Here is a 17,049-nt window from a genome sequence, read left to right as displayed (position 1 = left end):
CGAAGTCATTCGTTTTCCAGAAATTGTCACAGGACTCTGTCATCTTTTCTTCTCCCCCTTGGCTCTGGCCACCGAAATGCTCGCAACTCTGGGTGACTTCCCTGCCTCTAGTTTCTTCCCATACATTAGTGCCTCAAACTCTGCCCCAGTGATCATTTTAAAATGCAGATCTGGTGTTGCTAACTCCCTGAGTAAACTCCTTCATTAGCTTCTGATTTCCCTTAGAATTAAAGCTAAATTCTCATTCAAGGGGAGACCCACCAGCCACCCTGTCCTCCACTGTAATGTGGTCCACCTCAGCCTGCCTGCACCACACCCAGCTCTCTGGGCACACAGAGAGCACTTAGTGCGTGTGCATTAGCCATGTTACCCCCCACCTGTGCTCCTCCTTCTGTCAGGGTGCCCTCCCCGCTGGCTATTGTGTTTCTGCATGCATTCTTCCTGCCAAGTCCAGGTGGCCTGGCCCCGAGCTGCAGTGAACTCCAGGGGAGCTGCCACAGGGCTTGGTTCCTAACCATGTCTTCCTGCTTTGCCCTAGACCTCGATGCCCGGCCTTGGGACTTCCAGGCAGAGGAGTGTGCCCTCCGTGCCAACATTGAACGTTTTAATGCCCGGCGCTATGACCGAGCCCACAGCAACCCTGACTTCCTGCCTGTGGACAACTGTCTGCAGAGTGTCCTGGGCCAGCGGGTGGACCTCCCTGAAGACTTCCAGATGAACTATGACCTCTGGTTAGAAAGGGAGGTCTTCTCCAAACCCATTTCCTGGGAAGAGCTGCTGCAGTGAGGCTCCTTGGCAGGACTGAAAAGGAAAGGGTGGGGTGCTGGCCAGGGACTGACCTGGCTCATTGCTGCAGTGCTTTCAGCTCCCTCCAGGTGGCAGCACAGCACCACCGTGCCCTCCCTAGACAGCACCCAGCGTGTGGGAAGTCCCGAGTTGGCCTCCCATTGATTTCTAGCATCCTGCTCTAGACCACTCATCTCTCTTCTTGGGATCCTCTCTTCCTTCTCTCCTTCCCACTCTCCTGTCTTGGACATGGTTGGTTGAAGCTCATTCTCATTCATCCCAAGGCTGGAAAAAGCTGGGATGGGCTGGGAACCCACTGCATCTGAATTTCAAAAGTCATGCTGACTCTTTGTGAGACGCACAAACCCTTGGTATGTCAGCTCGCTAAGGAAGTGGGTTTCAAATTAGGGCTAGGACCAGAAGGTCAGAATCCTGGTTTTGGTTTGGGGGATTTCTGATGTCATTCCAGCCTCCTGCTAAGTTTCATCCAGAAGCAATTGCAGAGGCTCCCATAGCTGGCTCTTGCTTTGGTTTTGGACAGGATTGGAAGAGAAGCTTCCCTTAACCAGAGGTGCCATTTTTCCTCTTGGTTTGCAAGGGTCTGTAAATATCTATATATATGAATCTGTGTGTATTCTCTTGTGTCATGTTGGGGTTTTAAATGTGTTTGTGTACTCTGTTTACATTAAAAAGAAGCAAAAACATTCCCATTGCTTTGTCTGTAGGAAATACAGCCCTTGAATACCTCTTCTTGGTCTAGAAATTGGGTTTTCCTGCCAGCATTAAGGTTACCCACTTGTTCCCTGCTAAGCTGCCTGCCTTAACCCCTGAAGGGGGCGGAGTCGGCTCTTAACCCAGAGTGTTCTCTCTCCACATCAGTCTGGGATTGCTCCAACCCAGGGCCAGGGCTCTGGGTTGCTGGGGTGACAAGTTGTCCTGCACCCCTGGGTTTGATGTAATCGCTGTAAAAGCTCACTCCTACTCCTGAGCTGGCCTCAGCCAAAGCAATTTAAGTGCCAGGAGGGAGGGGTAGGTCAGAGAAGGGGCTGCCTGTTCTGGGCCTTCCCTGGGACAGGTGGCTGGGACTGAGAGGAAGCTTATGTGCCTAGAGCCTAGGGAAGCAGACCAAGAGTCAGCTTCACAGTGGGAAAGGTGTTGGAGGACCCAGGAGCGTGCATGGCAGAGGGAGAAGCAAGGAAAGTCTTTGTGGTAGTTGTCAGTTTGAGATCTCCTGGAGCCAGTACCTGGCCTTCAGATTCCCGGACATGACTGTCCCTACCTAGCTTGATTTTGAAGCTCTGCTCCTGAGGATCTACCATTCTGCTGTCTTTTTGGAATTGGCTTGACAAGCCCTTACCTTAGGACATGTGTATGGGGTGTTCTCCCAGGGGTCTTGACTTGAAGTGTATTCCAGGGAAGACCTCCCCTTTGTTGGCTCTTCTGGTCAGTGCCTGTGTGGCCTGGGGCCTGCGGGGCCTCATTTCAGACCCTGGGCTGGGCTTCCAGGACAAGCTTTAATGGGTCAGCATGGTTGGAAGCAGCAGGGGTGCAGCCAGCAGAGTAGTCCTTAGTGTGTCACACAGCCTATGAAATGGGGAGTTCCTGTGACTGAATGGCCTTTTGCCCCAAAGTTACTTGCACAGGACAGGGAATTTGACACAGTTCATGTGCACATGATGGATTTTCTGCTATTTCTTGCCAGGACCAATGGGAATTATGTATCTTGAGATCTCAGTTTGGGTAAGATGGATTTTCACATTCTTACTCCACCAAGTGTGGAACCTGGCTCTCTCAACCTGGTTGGCTGAGCTTTGTCCTCCTCTTTTTTTGATTTCCCCAGTCTCTCCTCTGAAGCTCCCCTTAACCAGAGGTGCCATTTTTCTCTTGGTTTGCAAGTCTAAATAGCTGTATATAAATCTGTACAAAAAAGATTGCAAAATATCCAAGCTGCCAGGGCCGTAAAACCTGGACAGGTAAATCCTGTGTAGGCCCAGGGGCCGGCCCAGGAAGGGAAGTGCCTTATCACAAACACAGACAGTGCTAATGGCAGGTTGGCCATGTGAATCCAGGTCTTTGTACAGAAATATCTTTTGGAGTGGTTTTATATTTCATCTGGGTCATGAGGTAAGAAGGGTATATGAAGGCCCTTTATAAATGGCTAGGTAACATAAAATGTTGATTGTTGCTAACTGGGCTCAGGGCCTAGTACTCCTTCAGTCCACTGCAGGGTGGATGACGCCTTGCCTGTATGGCCTTGAGGATGGGAACTGTCCCTCGTTAATCAAAAGAGTCCCCACTCACTGGGTGCCAAATGGGTACCAGATCCAATATTTCAATATTCTTGAAAGCTCATTTTCCACACAGTAGCCACCAAGTATGGGGTGCTTACTGTGTGCCAGCTATTGCTCTGAGCACTCTGTGTATAATAGCCTATTGCTTGTAATAACCCTGAAAGGTAGTACCATCACAATGCTTATTTTGTGGCTGAGAAACTGGTACAGAAAGGGTAAAGAACATGCCCAAGGTCCCAAGATAATGAGAGAGTGCCAGTGCAAACACAGGTCTCCCTTTGCAAAGTGTGTGCCCATCCCACCCCCCCACACCCTTTCTCTGTTAACCATCATGAGTCCCCAGCACTTAGTACCAGGGCATTCATTGGCTTATTTATTCACCTTTGTCAGTGCTTAGTATTTGTCCAAGCATGGTCCCTGGCAAGAAGATTGTGGCAAATGTCAGTTGCTTTAGCACCCTAACTGCCCACCCAAGCCTGGCTCTGGCCTAGCCTCTGGTGTGTCTCACAACTGCCCTCCTCGGGGCAACTTGGGGGCTGTCGCTGCTACCTTTTCTTCCTTTACAGCCTGAGCTTGAATGTCTTTCTGTCTTGGGTCCTGAGGACTTGGTGTGGCTGCCCCTGCCATGCCTGTCAGGCTGATCTCCTGGGAGGCTAGCTTCCTGTCTGTCCTCTAATGAGCCTGTGCCATTTGCCAGGCACAGTTAGCCCCTGGCCGCTGGCTGTAACACAAGGCGGGTGTGCCCTCTGGGAGTGAGACAGCCTTGGCTTTCATTCCAGGCTCTGACATTTACTCACTGAGGGACCTTGGGTTCATCAAGCTCTAAGCTTCAGTTGGCTCATCTGTAAAACTGATTTAATAATAGTAAGATGGTTGTGAGGGCTTGAATAGGATAATGGATAATGGACCTACATACCTGGCTGACATGAAACAACACAGCTAATAAATAAATGGCAGCTGTTCTTACATACAATTCTAACCTTCTATGAATTTGCATCCATTTCCTCTGTCCCCTGGAAAACAGAGACCCTTTTAAGGATGAGAATCTTATCCTCTCATCCTTAGCTCACTGCTCTGGGCCAGGCCCCATTCTGGGTGTGCAGGTGAACAGAACCCCACATGCTCACCTTTGATGTGCTCACAGTTGATGGAAAGATGGCCATAAAAGCAAGAACAGTAACGTGGTAGGTACCGAGACAGACATCTGTGGGGCCCAGCTAGTGCCCTCACACTGGAAAAGAGAGTTGTTGGAAGGGAATGGAGTGGGCTCCAGCATCAGTACCAGGGCCCTAAGAGTAGGTGCTCGGTGCTCACTGCCCCCCCACCCCCGCCCCAATGAAAATGGTTAGGATGAGGCTGTGGCAGAGGCTGGGGTAGGGGTGAGGCAGGTACTCCCTTTGCCTGATACAGGCAGTGCCCAGTTACTGGCAATGCCTGGCTCTGTTCCTGTCTGAGTCAGCAGAGGATCTGCCCTTCAGGGTTATAATTCAGGTTGATGTGTAAATAGTGGGGGAGGTGGGAAAGAAGATTGAATGCCTCTAATGAGAATCATTCCCCAGAGCCAGACTGAGACTAGAAGCCAGGACTGAAAGGCCTGCTGCCAAGGGCCTCCACTGTGGGCCTGGTGTCTGTGGTTCTGCCAGGACCAAGATTTAGGGTTTCTCTGGGTGGATCTTAGGCAGAGAGGTGCCTTTGCAAAGGGAGATTGAGCCTACAACTTTCTTAGTGTTGGGATTCCAGGTGGGGTCACTTCCCCTTTCCTTTTCCAGAAGGTCTGTCCAGAGCCCCAGCCTGGCCTTAGGGACACATGGGGCCTAGGCTGAGGGCTGAGTCACTCTGGAGTGAGCCTGGCAGCGGGCAGCGGGAGACCTGGAGGCCCTGTCTTAGAGGTTGAGACGCTTAGGGTGTGAAGGAGGGTGAGAGGACGGCTAATGGGAAGCAGGTGGAAGGGCTGCCCGTGTCCCAGCCAGGGGACAGACAGGCTGGGATGGCCCAGTCAGTGGGAGAACCTGTCAGCTCTCGATAATCCTAGGGGACAGGCTCTGGGATGCTCATTAATATTCATTATGTGTGAAGTGGGCAGTTGTAAAGTTAGCTTTCTCTTCATTTAGCTGTCACTGGACAGAAAAATATGAGCTGTGGGCAGATGCCCTGGATGGGAGCCAGTAGCTGGTCTCTGGCCTTCCTGTGCCCTCCCCAGCCAGAGCCTCCCCCCGCACACAGGGCCCACTCTGGCCTCTGCCCGCCTCTCCCGCTCTTGATGCACTGGTTTCTGACTCAGCTTTCTTCTCTTTTGTCTGTTTCTTCCCCATTTCTGCTTCCTTTGCTCTCCCAGAAGATCCCTTCCTCTTCCTTCTCTCCACCTCTTTCTAAGTTGTGAGAGAGGGAATCGTTTTTCTTGACCATTGCCTTTTATCTCTGGCACCCAGCACAATGCCTCGCACAGAGTGGGCACTCAATAAACATTTGTAAAACAAACTTAAACTCTCTGCATCCAACATTGTGGAACAGGAATTTTGCTGGCCACTCCTTGGGTGAGGAAACTTCTAGTGCAGTGGCCTTAGACCTGGAGTTAGAAATGTAGGTTTGAGTCGCAGTTCATTATTAACCTCTGTCTATCAGAGGAAGCTGGGGCTGCCTCTTCCTACTATTCATTCTTCCCTTCCTTCCCTCCTGATGGACACAGGGCCCACGCCTGGCCCTCAGAGCCAGGATCAGTACAGAGAGGAGAGAAGTTGCCAGAAGCCAGGCCTCTGAGTGAAGTGAAGGGATGAGAAGGAAGACAGGTTTCCTCTGGGGGATGCTTGAGCCTAGTCACAGTGACTGTCTTGGCCAGAAAATATGATGTAAGGGGGACTTGCTATGTCTCTAGATATAAGCATGATGCTGGCGTCTGTGTGCTCGGGTTTCTCTGTGCCTGGAAGAGGAGGCACAGGGTGGGGCGGCTGGGCTGCTAGCTGAGGCTGGGCTGAGCAATGTGGTTGTGTTTACTGGGAGGGTGGGAGGGCCAGGCCTGTTTTTTTCTTGCCTTCCAGGCTGTGGAGATAAAGCAGAAAGTAGGGATGAAGGATAGAATGGGTAATACTCTGAAACCACAAGAGAGAGTCCTGGCTTTCGTCTCTGCCCCTCAGATACATGTCTGGGGTGGCTGAGAGAGGGGAGCCACCCGCCCCAGCTCAGAGGACCTTAGAGCCCTCGGTGGGCTCCTCAATCTTTATTCCACTTTCCTTCCATGGTCAGTTCAACCACAGCTTATCTCCATCTTCTCACAGCCCTTCCCACCCACACCCACACCCCCATTTCCCCTTACAAATAAGCCCAGCAGCCTTCGAGCTGGCTCTTCCTGCCTCCTGTACCAGCCTGGACCACAGAGACCCTGGGCAGGTGACAGGGCCAGGCACGGCATGCAGGCCCACCTTCCCCTAGCCTCTGGGACCCCTGTTGGCCCTTCAGAAGGGCCTGGCCCAGCCTGGACCCTGGGCACAGACAAACCCTAGAGCAACCGAGTGCCAAACCCTGAGGATATAGAGTCACCTGGTCTAAAAAATATTGCCACCTTTATTATTATGCTGGGCAGCACACTTTTTCTAACAAAAATATGTTTACAAAACTGGAGCTCAGGATCTCAGGGGTTCAGTCTGTGGAAATCTGTTTTATTCTTACCAACATCTAATGAATAAACCAAGAGAGCCTACAGTTTCCATGGCATAGCTTTGGCCTGATCCCATAGAAGAGAATCCAAATATTTGGTGGTTTCTGGTGGAATTTCTGCCCCCTTGGAGGGTAAGGAGGACTCCAGGTATGTTGGGGTAAGGGTCACAGGGCAAGGAGTAAGGGCTGGCTGGAGTAGGGGAGACTGGGGCACTTCACACTGACCTCCAGCTTCGGGGCCCTTGGAAGCGCCAGACACTGGGTGCACGCCCCCTGGTGGTGGGAGTGGGAAGTAAGGCCAGCCCTGGGTGATCATTCAAGACTGGTCGGTCACAGGAGCACCTCCTCTTTGAACTTGTGTTCTCCTCCCATTTTTCCTGGGTTCCCTGAATGAGGAGCCAGTTAAGCCATTTCAGCTGGAGGATTACAGTTAAACTTGGATGAAGTCAGAAGGAAGCAGGGCGGTGTCTTCCTCCAGCCCAGAATTTGGGTGAGGGGCTCAGTGTGTGGTAGGAAAAGTCCTGCCTGCTTTGAAGCCCCCTTTCTCCTGGGCAGCCCCACATTATTTTAAGAGAAAACACGCTAGCTTTTTCCCTGCGTTGACTGAGGGTCCCAGCTCTGCCCAGGCCTCCAGGAGCCATTTTGGGGCTTGGAGGCAGAGGGGTGTCCTCTCTGGAATCCAGGCTGGGGTGGGGTGGGAGCACCTGGGAACAGAAAACGGGGTGGAAAGCTTAGTCTGCACTTTCATACAACTGATCACGTGGTCCAGTTCAGCAGGCTGGGTGGCTCCTTGGGCTTTACCCTGAGTGAGATGAGGCTTGGGGACTTACAGTCACCATCGGGGGAAGGCTCAAAGCTGTGGCCCTCTAGGGCAGGGGAAAAGCCATGGATGGAGTAGATGCCAGGGTGGGCTCCAGGGGAGGCTGACACCCCCATGAAGCCAGTCACATTCCCATGAGTGTGGGAGTATGGAGACATGCACGGGGAAGGGATGCCCTCCGATGACATGAGGCAGGGGCCCACTGGGCTCCCAGACCCTGGACTGGGCCACAGGGAGTTCTGCAGCTGAAAAGAGAAAAAAAAGGCCCATGAATCAGTAGCCCCAGAGGTTGCTTCCCTTACCTAGGAGCTCTATCTTTGCCCTTCGGGCTCCAGAAACTTTCTAAGAAAACTCCACTTGGCCCAGGCCAGGCCCTCCTCCTCCTCCCCACACTCACTGTGGCATCTCAGGAGGCCTTTGCCACTGCCTCTCAAGTTGAGATTTTCTTCAGTGACCCCTTTGTCCGGCTGCTCTGCATGCTTCATTCCTGAGAGCCCCACTTTGCAGAGGAGGAAGTAATTTACCCACTCCTACATAGCCCTAAGGCTGCTCCAGGTCTCCCTTGGGCCAGAGCTCACACTTTTGCTGGCTGTTCCAGGGGATGTGGCCAGGCCCTGCCTTAGGGTGGGTTCTCACCTGGGGGTGGCTGTCTGTTCGGGGCAGCACAGAGATGTCATAGGCAGATGTGAAGGGGTTCCGTCCCTCCTGGATCTTCCCATAACGCTCACGCTTCCGCCACTTGGCTCTGCGGTTCTGGAACCAGACCTGGGGGCAAAGGGGAGAGGCTGAGGAGGTGATAAAGTGGCCCTGAGGAGAGGAGCCCATTGGGAAAAAAGCTGAAGTTTGTATCCTGCTGCTGCGGTGGGGGGGGATCTTGAGCTGCAGGAGCTTTTCTCAGGGCCATGGGAGCCTGGGATGGGGCCTAAGAGAGGCCCAAGCCGAGGGCTTATTGGCCCGATGGGTCAACCCCCTGCCACCACATCCCCCAGTTCCCAGGCTGAAACACTCGGTCCTCCTGGCTGTGTCTGGTAAGGGTGCCATGTGGCTCCATAGCATCAGAGTCCCTGCATACTTCCCAGGTGTACCAGTGTACATGTGTTGGCTTCCTAGCCCCCCTGCCTCATCTCCTTGTCTAGTGTACCCACCTCACCACAGCTGAGAAATATTTAAAGATATTATTGTTCAGGTTCTGGTCCTCCTTAAACCCTCTGTGGCTCTCAGTAGATCTCAGCCCAGAGCCCAGCTCCTTGACAAGGCCCCTTGGCATTGAGTCCTGCCCTCTTCACAGCCTCATCTCCTGCCAGGTAGTAACACCCAATTCTTCCTAGCTGCATCTCAACACTCAATCCTTCCAGCTTGCCTTTGAAACACTCTGCTACCTTGCTCCTCCTGGCCTTAGCCCAGGTTTTCCCTGCCTGTGCTACCTGTTCCCCCCCACAGGTACACCTGAGCTGGGTACCCCCACACTGACCCTCTGTGATACCCTGGTATCTTTCTCCTTGTACTTACCACATCATATTATCATGATCTGTTTTGGAGTCTGTCTCTCCCAATCATTTGTGAGCTTTTTGGCAGAAAAGTCTGTGCTGTGCACATCTGCATGCATATCCATGATGAATTTGTCATTTGGTATATGCTCTATGACTGTTACACTTAAGTGTACTGGTGCATGTGTTTTGTATTCTATCATTTAATAAATATGTATGTGTCCGGTCCTGGGCTAGACACTGACAATATCAAAACCAAGCAATCCCTTGCTTTCCAGGGATCTAGCTGGGAGCCACAATAGAAGAAACTCTGTGTGTGTAAAAGTGACCTCACCCAGCCCTTCCCACTCCCCTGTGTTCATTCCTACTCATGCAGGCAGGTGAGGCCTGACAGCATGAAGCTGGTGTACTGCTAGCCCCCTTGCCCGCTGTTGCAGAGATCCCAGAGCAGGCCTGGGGCAAGGTCAGGGAAGGGCCACCCCACCTGCCTGACTCAGGGAAGGGCCACCCCACCTGCCTGACTGGACTTCCTTTCTTTACTCTCCCTCCCCCAAGAGGCAGATGGAGCCTGGAGCCAGGGAGGCCAATCCCTTTACTGGGAATTCTCCTATCATCACCCATTCTCCCTAGAGCCCCCACCATGGATCTCTGCGGCCTGCCCTCTGCGTTGTCCTGCATGTGGTCACCTTCTTCCTCCCAATGGGCCGGGGCCTATGGGTGGGTGTCATGCTTCTGTCTGAGAAAATGTCCCTACTCTAGGGATTCAGTCACTGGAAACTTCTCTACTGGATCTGGGGGCCTTCTAGCTACCCCTGCATCCTTCCAGGGTTGAAAAGGCTTAGGAGAGGAGTGGGGAAAGCGTGTTCCACTTCCTCCAAGCAGTTCTGTAGGGGTAGTTATTCAGACCCCAACCCAGTGGCTGCTGAGGCATCTGGAGCTTTGACGTTCTGGGTTTCCGTGTGTATGTGTGTCATCTGGGGTTGTCTCTCACCCTGATGGCCCCAGGTCCTGGGGAGCCCTGGGAGGACAGGCCTAGAAGTCTGTTTTGGATGTTACCTGGAAGGAACATAGAAGCTGGAGACCTTGCAGAGAAGGGGAACAGCCCAAGCTTCTCTGGTCTTATGTTGAATCCAGTTGTAGGGCCTTCTCTGTGAGATGGCAGCTGGCTTCTTTATAGACTGGTCTGCCAGTCCCCATAATCCGTCAGAGCTGGCCTCTGTGCCCAGCGCCTTTGACCAGAGTCTCTGGAGAGGCTCCATGCAGGGTGTGATAAGTATCAGCTCCACCCCTACTATTCCCCTCTGTGGGGCAAAAGGGACTGTCCTTTGCTCAGAGGTCACCTCTTCATTTTCCCCGTGCCCCTCTCCCAGTACCTCCTGCTTGGCATCAGGCTGCCTGGTGTGTATCAAGCAAGTTCAAAGCCAGGCAACAACCATCTTCCTCTTGGGCCAGATTCTTACTGAAGCTCCTATCCTATACCCAGCCCTCTGCTTACCAATTTCATTTTCTTTCTCACTTCCAGCAGGCCTTGGACATGGGCTTTCTTCTTTCCCCTATTCCCAGCATCCTTCTACCCACTCCCACCCTGTCCTCACCGGCCACTTTCACCCTACCTGAAATTGGCCACAGTCCTATCCAGGAAGCCATGGGTCCTATTCTGTGTTGGGGGGAGTTTGTTGGGTGGGGAGGGTCTCCTGGCCAGGGTCTTGGAGTTGGCAGGACTGAAGGTCAGTCCCTGGCTCAGGATGGCTTTGAACATACTAAGTTTGAGACCCCCAGTGGGGACACTCCCATTCTAGGTGGCCACCTCAGAAGCATCCCTGATATGTGTTCAGCATTTCACTGCTTCCAAAATGCTGTCACATCTGTGATCCTCAAAGATACTCACTCCTGAAGTAGGTGTTACTATCATTTTCTGTTTACTAAATTGGGAAACCAAGACAGCGATTCAGACATGCCCAAGTCACCTGGTTAGCTAGAAAGGGGCAAAGCTAGGACTCCCGTATGGGTCTTTTGACTCCAAGAGGCTGTCACCCCCACACCCAGGCATAAGCCTCAAGTTGGGCTGCAAGCCTGGGGCTGCAGCAGAGCTGGGCACCCAGGAAGGACAGGCTGGGGGCAGGTCTCTGGGACAGGCAGCCCTGTGTGGCTAGTACATTCTCCCAGCCCTGCCATTGCCTGGCTCACAGTCTGGGTGGTTGGGACAGACAGAGAGCCCCAGGCCCAGGGTGCCCTCACCTGTACCCGGGCCTCTGTGAGGTCTGTGCGTAGAGCCAGCTGCTCCCGAGCATACACATCAGGGTAGTGGGTTTTCTGGAAGACTTTCTCCAGTTCTTCCAGCTGGAATGTGCTGAAGGTTGTGCGGTTACGGCGCTTCTTGCTCTTGTTCTTGGCCAACTCCATGGAGTCAGGGAGTCCCGGGGACAGAGGGACACGTAGGCTGGCGAGGCAGGGACCTGGGGAGCCTTGCAAGTTAGAGGACCCGTCTCTAGGGCCCCCTTGGCAATCCAAGGGCAGCTGAGGGAAGCTGGCAGCTTTGGAGGCCTTCTCCTCAGCTGCAATGGAAAACACAAAAGAGGAGGATGGAAACAGAAGCAGGGGTTTTTGTGGGTGGAATAGAGGGAGGGGGAAGAATGCTGGCGCTTCAGTCCCCGCCTCTCCTTTCCTTTCTCTTTCCTTCCTCCCTTCTGGGCAGCCACCCTCCAAGGGAGCCTGGCATTCGGAGGCCTGCCTGCTGAGCCTCCAGCTGGGGAGGAGACCCTGGGGAACCATGTGCTCTGTGGTCTGGGCGGATCTGTGGGGCCAGAGGGGGTTCCTTTCAGGGAAGTGCTCTGTGGTGGTGCTTCCCACAGGGTGTGGAGGTGCCAGGACTGGCGCCGTGGCAGGGGCGAGAGGCGGGGGTGAGATGGGGTGGATGGCATCTCTCCACTGCTGCCAGGAAGTGCCTCCTTGTCCCTGGCTCTGCAGGCCTTGGTTCCCATGCCCCCGTGCCCATACCTCTGCAAACAGGGCCAGGCGGGTAACAGACATGTTCAGACCACCTCTGGCTGGTCTGGCTATGCCTCATTCTCAGAACCCCAAGTCTTAGGGCAATATCAAATCCCCCAGCCGTGAGATACAAAAGGCAGGATGGGGCAAAGAAGTTTCAAGGGGGATTGTCTCATTCCTTCAAAAATTGTGATGTTTGGGCAAGGACTTACACTCCAATATTAGAGAGGTAGGAGACAGGCTGTGATCAGAGAAAGAGAGTTGGGCACCAGTGTTGAAACAGGGCACAGCCCCCAGCCCCACCATTCTCCTTGTCTGCCCTCTCCCTCTTCAGCAGTTTCTGACAGTTCCCCCCACTGCCTGTGATTAATAAGCAGGGGGGACCTGATTGCTGTCTGGGAGCAGTTGCCAGCAGTTCCACTCCAACATGCTAACCCTCACTTGGGAAGCTTGGTGGAGCCCTGCTACAACTGGGACATGGTGAAAAATAGGTCATCCTCATCACCCTGCCTCTGGCGAGGACCCCCAGCGTCACCACGAAATCTCAGCAGCCCTCTGGGATGCCACAAAGACGCCCCACTGACTCACACAGCCCCTTCCTGGCCCTGGGCCCATCCCCTGCAGGGGCCTGGCCCCAGGAGGCCCAGCAAGCTGGCAGCAAGAGGCAGTTTCTTTGCTGCCAGAACTTGGTGCAGGATCAAAGCTGTAATTGGGGAAGGATGGGACCAGAGAGATGGGTTTCTGGGCTTTTGCATCTGTGACGCTGTCTGCATGGTGGAAAAGAAGTTGGGCAAGGTTCGCCCCAACTGGAAGGTGGTCAGTGACCTCTCAGGACTGCCCAAGCTGTGAAATAACCCCACGTCCTGAGCATGTCCTAGAGTCTAGGAGAGTTCTACAGGGCCTGCTGGCAGGCTAGCCCAAGCACTGTTTCCCTTACCCAGGTGGAGGCAGCACAGGGGGGAAATGCACCAGCCCTGACTTCCACTCCTGGCCATCAGATTTTCATTCTAGGGGTAGGTCCATTTGGTAGGAGCTTAGGTAGGAGAATTCATGGAAATTGAAGCAGATAATTTAAAAATGGCCATAGAGACTAGAAGACTGAAAGGGGAGACCCCACACATATAGCGGGCCTGAGAGGAGGGGTCTTAGTGTCTTGGGTTCAGAGGGAGGTCCTGCTGGACTGTAGACAGAAAAGGGTGAGAGTGGCTCAAGGATGGGGCCAGGGGAGCATGGACATCACTGCAGAGGGCTCCAAAGCTCTGAAGCTTGCTCATCTGGACCTTGGGCCCTTAAGTCTGTTCCAGTAGGATCTGCCCAGAGGAAGTAACCAGATCCGATGCTCTGGAACTTGCCTTCCTGACCAGAAGCCACCCAGCTACCAGGGTAAAGGATAAAAGTGCAGCAGGACTTCTCAGAATAGCTACCTGAAAAAGGGCCTCCCATGCCTGTCCATTCTACTGCCCTTCCAGGGGGCCAAAGAGCTTCTCCCCATTGAATTGCCATTGCCCCAAGAGCTCCTCCATCTGCTTGGAGGACTCCAGCGGGGGGGTGGGACTCCAGCTGGTGGGGGGGGGTGCCATTCCCCTTCTTTGGGCCACAAGAGCATGCCTTGTAGAACACCAAGGGGCCTCCTGAGGAGCAAGGCACAGAAAAGAGAAGAATGGAGTGGGATAAACAGAGGACCGTCAAGGGAAGGCAGAGTGGTTACAGAAGCCACCAGTTGGAAGCTAAGCTTGTATGGGCTGTGTATAGGAGTCACTTGCGTCTAGTGGGGACACTGCATGGTTAAGGAGGAGTGCTCCTGTAGGAGTCTGGGAGCCTGGGGCTCAGCACTGCGGTGCCCAAGGCCTGTACACACGCAGCACTGTGGCAGCAGTGGGTAGGGCCTGAGAGAAAGGAGCCAGGTCTCTAAGGCTATGGAACTCTGACCCTGACTCAGCCCTCAAGCCGTCTACATTCTCCCATCTCTGTGGCTGTGGAGCCCCTACTATCACAAATGGCTACCTAGAAGCCAGGGCAGCTCAGAAAGGTGCCACTCATGCTGCCTTCTGGGAACCTCACTGGCCCTCCACGTATAACTATAATGCCTGTTGGATCAACCAAAGGATGGCTTTCAGCTTTCAAGTCATATTCTGGGCCCGCACTGTTTCCAAGAGATCGCAGAGCGCTCTTAGGCCTGGGCTCCCGCAGCTCTGGTGGGAGACCTGAAGCCAGTACGGGCAGAAACGCCGAGCACAGAATACCAGCGAGGCCTCGGTGTTCTTCCTGGAGTTTCCCAGCCTCGGCCTTAGAGACCGCAGTAGGGGCCAATGACTTGGAACCCTCGTCAAGGTCAGGACTTTAAGGTTATCCGGCTCAGGGGCTCCACAGCAGCGGGTGCGTTCCGGCCAGAAAACCAAGCTAGGGGACAGACTGGGCGGCTGCTGGCAGAGCACTAAGAAACAGCTGGGCACTTCTCCGGCCCTCCGAGCAGCCACGCGCAGAGGGCTCACGGGTGCCTGGCACCGCCAGGACGCGGCCGGGGTCGGCCCGGGGCTGGGCGCCCGCCGCAGAGGGCCGGAGAGCCGCGCGATGCGCCAGGTTCTCGAGCGCGCAACTGCCCGGCCTCCGCAAAGATCTCGCGCAGATGGGGCGCAGCTGCGCGCTCACTGGTCTGAACTGGAAACGGCCCGAGATTCCTCCTTTGCCCACCACTTCCCACCACGTAGACTGCGCGACCCGCGGCCCGTACCTCCCTAGCAGCCCAGCTCCACCGCGCGCCGCGCTGGCCGGCTCCGCCGCTGGGGCCCTGGTCACCCGTGCGCCGAGTTCCAGCCAGGTACCGGGAGGCGAACGGTAGCCGGGCTCTCTACCCAGGCTCCGCTCGCGCCCGCTGCACCTGGTTTTCGTTTGGCCTGCCCTCCGCTCAACTTGAATCGTTAATTTTCTACTCCCACTTGTTCTCATTTTGCTATTTGCTGCTCTCTTAGGATGCATCTTCTTTTCTTTCGTTTGGTCTGCTTCTTCTCTCTTCGTACTTTCCCTCCTTCTCCATTTACCCGCTTCGTTCGATGCTCCACTTGCATTTTGTTTTCGTTTGCTATTCGTTTATTTCCTTTCCGTTCTGCCCAGCTTGCCGACTGCCATTTACCTCTGGCTCTCGACTCCCCTCCATTGCTTGTTCAATTTCCCTTTCCCTCTTTTTGGTTGTTTACTCTCTGGTTTTGTTCACATGCATTTCGTTGTTGGCAGTCTCTCCGTCGCTGGGTGTCTCCCCGCCGCTCGTTCTGCTCCCGCGCTCTCCTCAGTGTGCTGGGCGCCAGGGCCGGTGCTGGCGCCCAGGCGGTCCGTGAGGGATCCAGAGCGCCCAGCAGGGACGCGGGCCCTAGGGGTGGGTCCTGCCCAAGGCAGCGCGCCAAGCCAGGCCGGGTACCTGTCGACGTGCTTACGGCGCTGAACGGCGGCCGCCGTCTGGCTGGGATCAGAGGAGCCAGGCCAACTGCTTCTCATTAAGTCCCAACTGTGGTTTTTATCAGGAGAACCTCTTTCAAAGGGCACAGACACGAAGCTCCGCGGACTCGCTCATTTTCATTTCCTCCACTGACCCCCACACACCTCCCCGCCCTCCCCTACACATTCCCACCGCCCCGGCTGGTGGAAGGCTGAAGCTGTTTGGCCACTCTTGGAGGCCCGCGAGGCGCCAGCGGGGCACAGGCGGGGAAGAGCCCATCTCCGATGGTCCAGACCTGGGCCTAAGCTTCTGAACGCGCTGGCGCCGGTCAAGCAGTGCAGTGTAGTGGCGGGGCTGCGAACCCGCCTGCTAGGGGCGCGGCGTTCAGGGGCGGTTTCGGAAGATGGCGTGGTCCAACTGGCCTCACCGCTAAGGGCACCGGCCCAGGAGCCCGCGACCTCTAAAAGTTAGGCCGCCCGTGTTGCTCCCGACGGCCAGCGGTGACGATCCAGTACGAGAAAGGCAAGACTGCGAGAAAGGCGGCCATCACCGTGCATAACGACCGGAGAGGCCAGGTTAGTCTGAGAAATAAGAAAACAGTTATTCCATATTGAGAATGGCTCTGCCATTGCGGGACCAGCCGCGGCCACTCCGCCGAGCGCCTAACGCTCTGGCAGCCTTTCCCTCAAAAGCTGGGCCTGGGGAGGAGAGGCCCGCGGAGGCCAGGCCGCCGCCCTCGGCTGAGCCCGGCGGGGCCACTCTTGGTCGGCTCCCAGCCTTCGGGCCCTCTACGGACGCCAAACACAAAAGCCGCGCTTCTTTTCCCCGCATCTGGGCCAAAAGCCCAGTGTGGAGCCCGGGTCTTGGGCCCGGTCCGGGCTTCTGGGTCGGTGGCAGTTGAAGCCCAACTCCGGCCAAGCGAGGTCTCTCTTTCCCTGCCCTGGCCGCCCTCGGGCCCGACGCTGTCGCCGCTCCACCCTTTTTCGACCTCCCGCCTCCCGTTCCCGCCGCTGGAGGCACGGGTGACTCTGCGCTGCCTTTTGCCCGACCTGGACCAGCGCTGGTCCAGCTTCTGAGGGAGCCGTGGCGAGGGGCAAGAGGGTCAAAAAGTTGAGAAATAGGCGAGCGGGAGCGGGACGCAGGGAGGCCCGGGCGGGCCCAGGGAAGGAAGGAGAGCGGGTCGGGGCTGCGCGCTACGCCCCGCGCCGCGCATTACCTTCCGCGGGGCCCTCGTAGAAGTGGCTGCCGTTGAGCCCCGGGTCGGGCCCGAGGTCCTGTAGGTACTTGGCGGGCGGCTTGGCCGGCTCTGGGAGGTAGGGCTCCAGGGGCCCGCAGGCAGGAAAGCGGGTCAGCCGCGGTCCGCGGGGCGGCGCAGGGTGCAGGTGAGGCGCGCCGGAGGGGGTCCCCTGGGGGCCCGGAGGCTCGTCCCGCGTGGCCGCGTAGGGGCCGGGGCCGGGCCCCACGCCGAAAGGCGCGCAGCGCTCGGGGTCCATGCGGGCTCGGGGCGCACAGGCCGCCGGGGCTCCGGGGCTCGCGCTGCCCTCGCGGCCTGTAAGCGCCCGCCAAGGGGGAGGGACCTGGGCGCGGGGGCGCGGA

General features: G+C 55.6%; 2 protein-coding genes across 3 annotated transcripts in view; one reads left to right on the top strand and one right to left on the bottom strand.

Moving 5' to 3' along the window:
* Nucleotides 1-6,820, top strand: part of STRIP1 (striatin interacting protein 1) — a 22,400-nt gene extending 15,580 nt beyond the window's left edge. The window contains exon 21 of the mRNA XM_036916712.2: nucleotides 539-6,820. Coding sequence (XP_036772607.1) covers nucleotides 539-786 — 248 coding nt within the window. The 3' untranslated portion in view covers nucleotides 787-6,820. The remainder of the gene's footprint in view (nucleotides 1-538) is intronic.
* Nucleotides 6,618-17,049, bottom strand: ALX3 (ALX homeobox 3). 2 transcript variants are annotated; one of them, XM_057500551.1, is made up of 5 exons: nucleotides 16,670-17,049; nucleotides 11,274-11,590; nucleotides 8,185-8,313; nucleotides 7,559-7,793; nucleotides 6,618-7,432 (listed from the first exon to the last, which is right to left on the bottom strand). In XM_057500551.1, the coding sequence occupies exons 1-5, from the start codon at nucleotides 16,944-16,946 to the stop codon at nucleotides 7,311-7,313; spliced, it is 1,080 nt and encodes a 359-aa protein (XP_057356534.1). In that variant the 5' UTR covers nucleotides 16,947-17,049; the 3' UTR covers nucleotides 6,618-7,310. The 2 variants fall into 2 exon arrangements, with proteins under 2 accessions (XP_057356534.1, XP_036772609.2); XM_036916714.2 differs by having other exon boundaries at nucleotides 6,618-7,793; nucleotides 16,670-17,046.

The sequence above is a fragment of the Manis pentadactyla genome, chromosome 4 (assembly GCF_030020395.1).
Source record: "Manis pentadactyla isolate mManPen7 chromosome 4, mManPen7.hap1, whole genome shotgun sequence".
Classification (NCBI taxonomy): domain Eukaryota; kingdom Metazoa; phylum Chordata; class Mammalia; order Pholidota; family Manidae; genus Manis; species Manis pentadactyla.
The sequence above is the reverse complement of the archived record's forward strand: the minus strand, read 5'-3'. Positions and strand labels throughout refer to the sequence as shown.

Excerpts from the sequence above, each read along its gene's own strand:
- ALX3 (XM_057500551.1), bottom strand. The coding sequence starts at position 16,946 with ATGGACCCCGAGCGCTGCGCGCCTTTCGGCGTGGGGCCCGGCCCCGGC. Across the intron at positions 11,591-16,669 it reads CTACGAGGGCCCCGCGGAAG|CTGAGGAGAAGGCCTCCAAA; the intron begins GTAATGCGCGGC and ends TTTCCATTGCAG. Across the intron at positions 7,794-8,184 it reads GAACAGACAGCCACCCCCAG|CTGCAGAACTCCCTGTGGCC; the intron begins GTGAGAACCCAC and ends TTCTCTTTTCAG.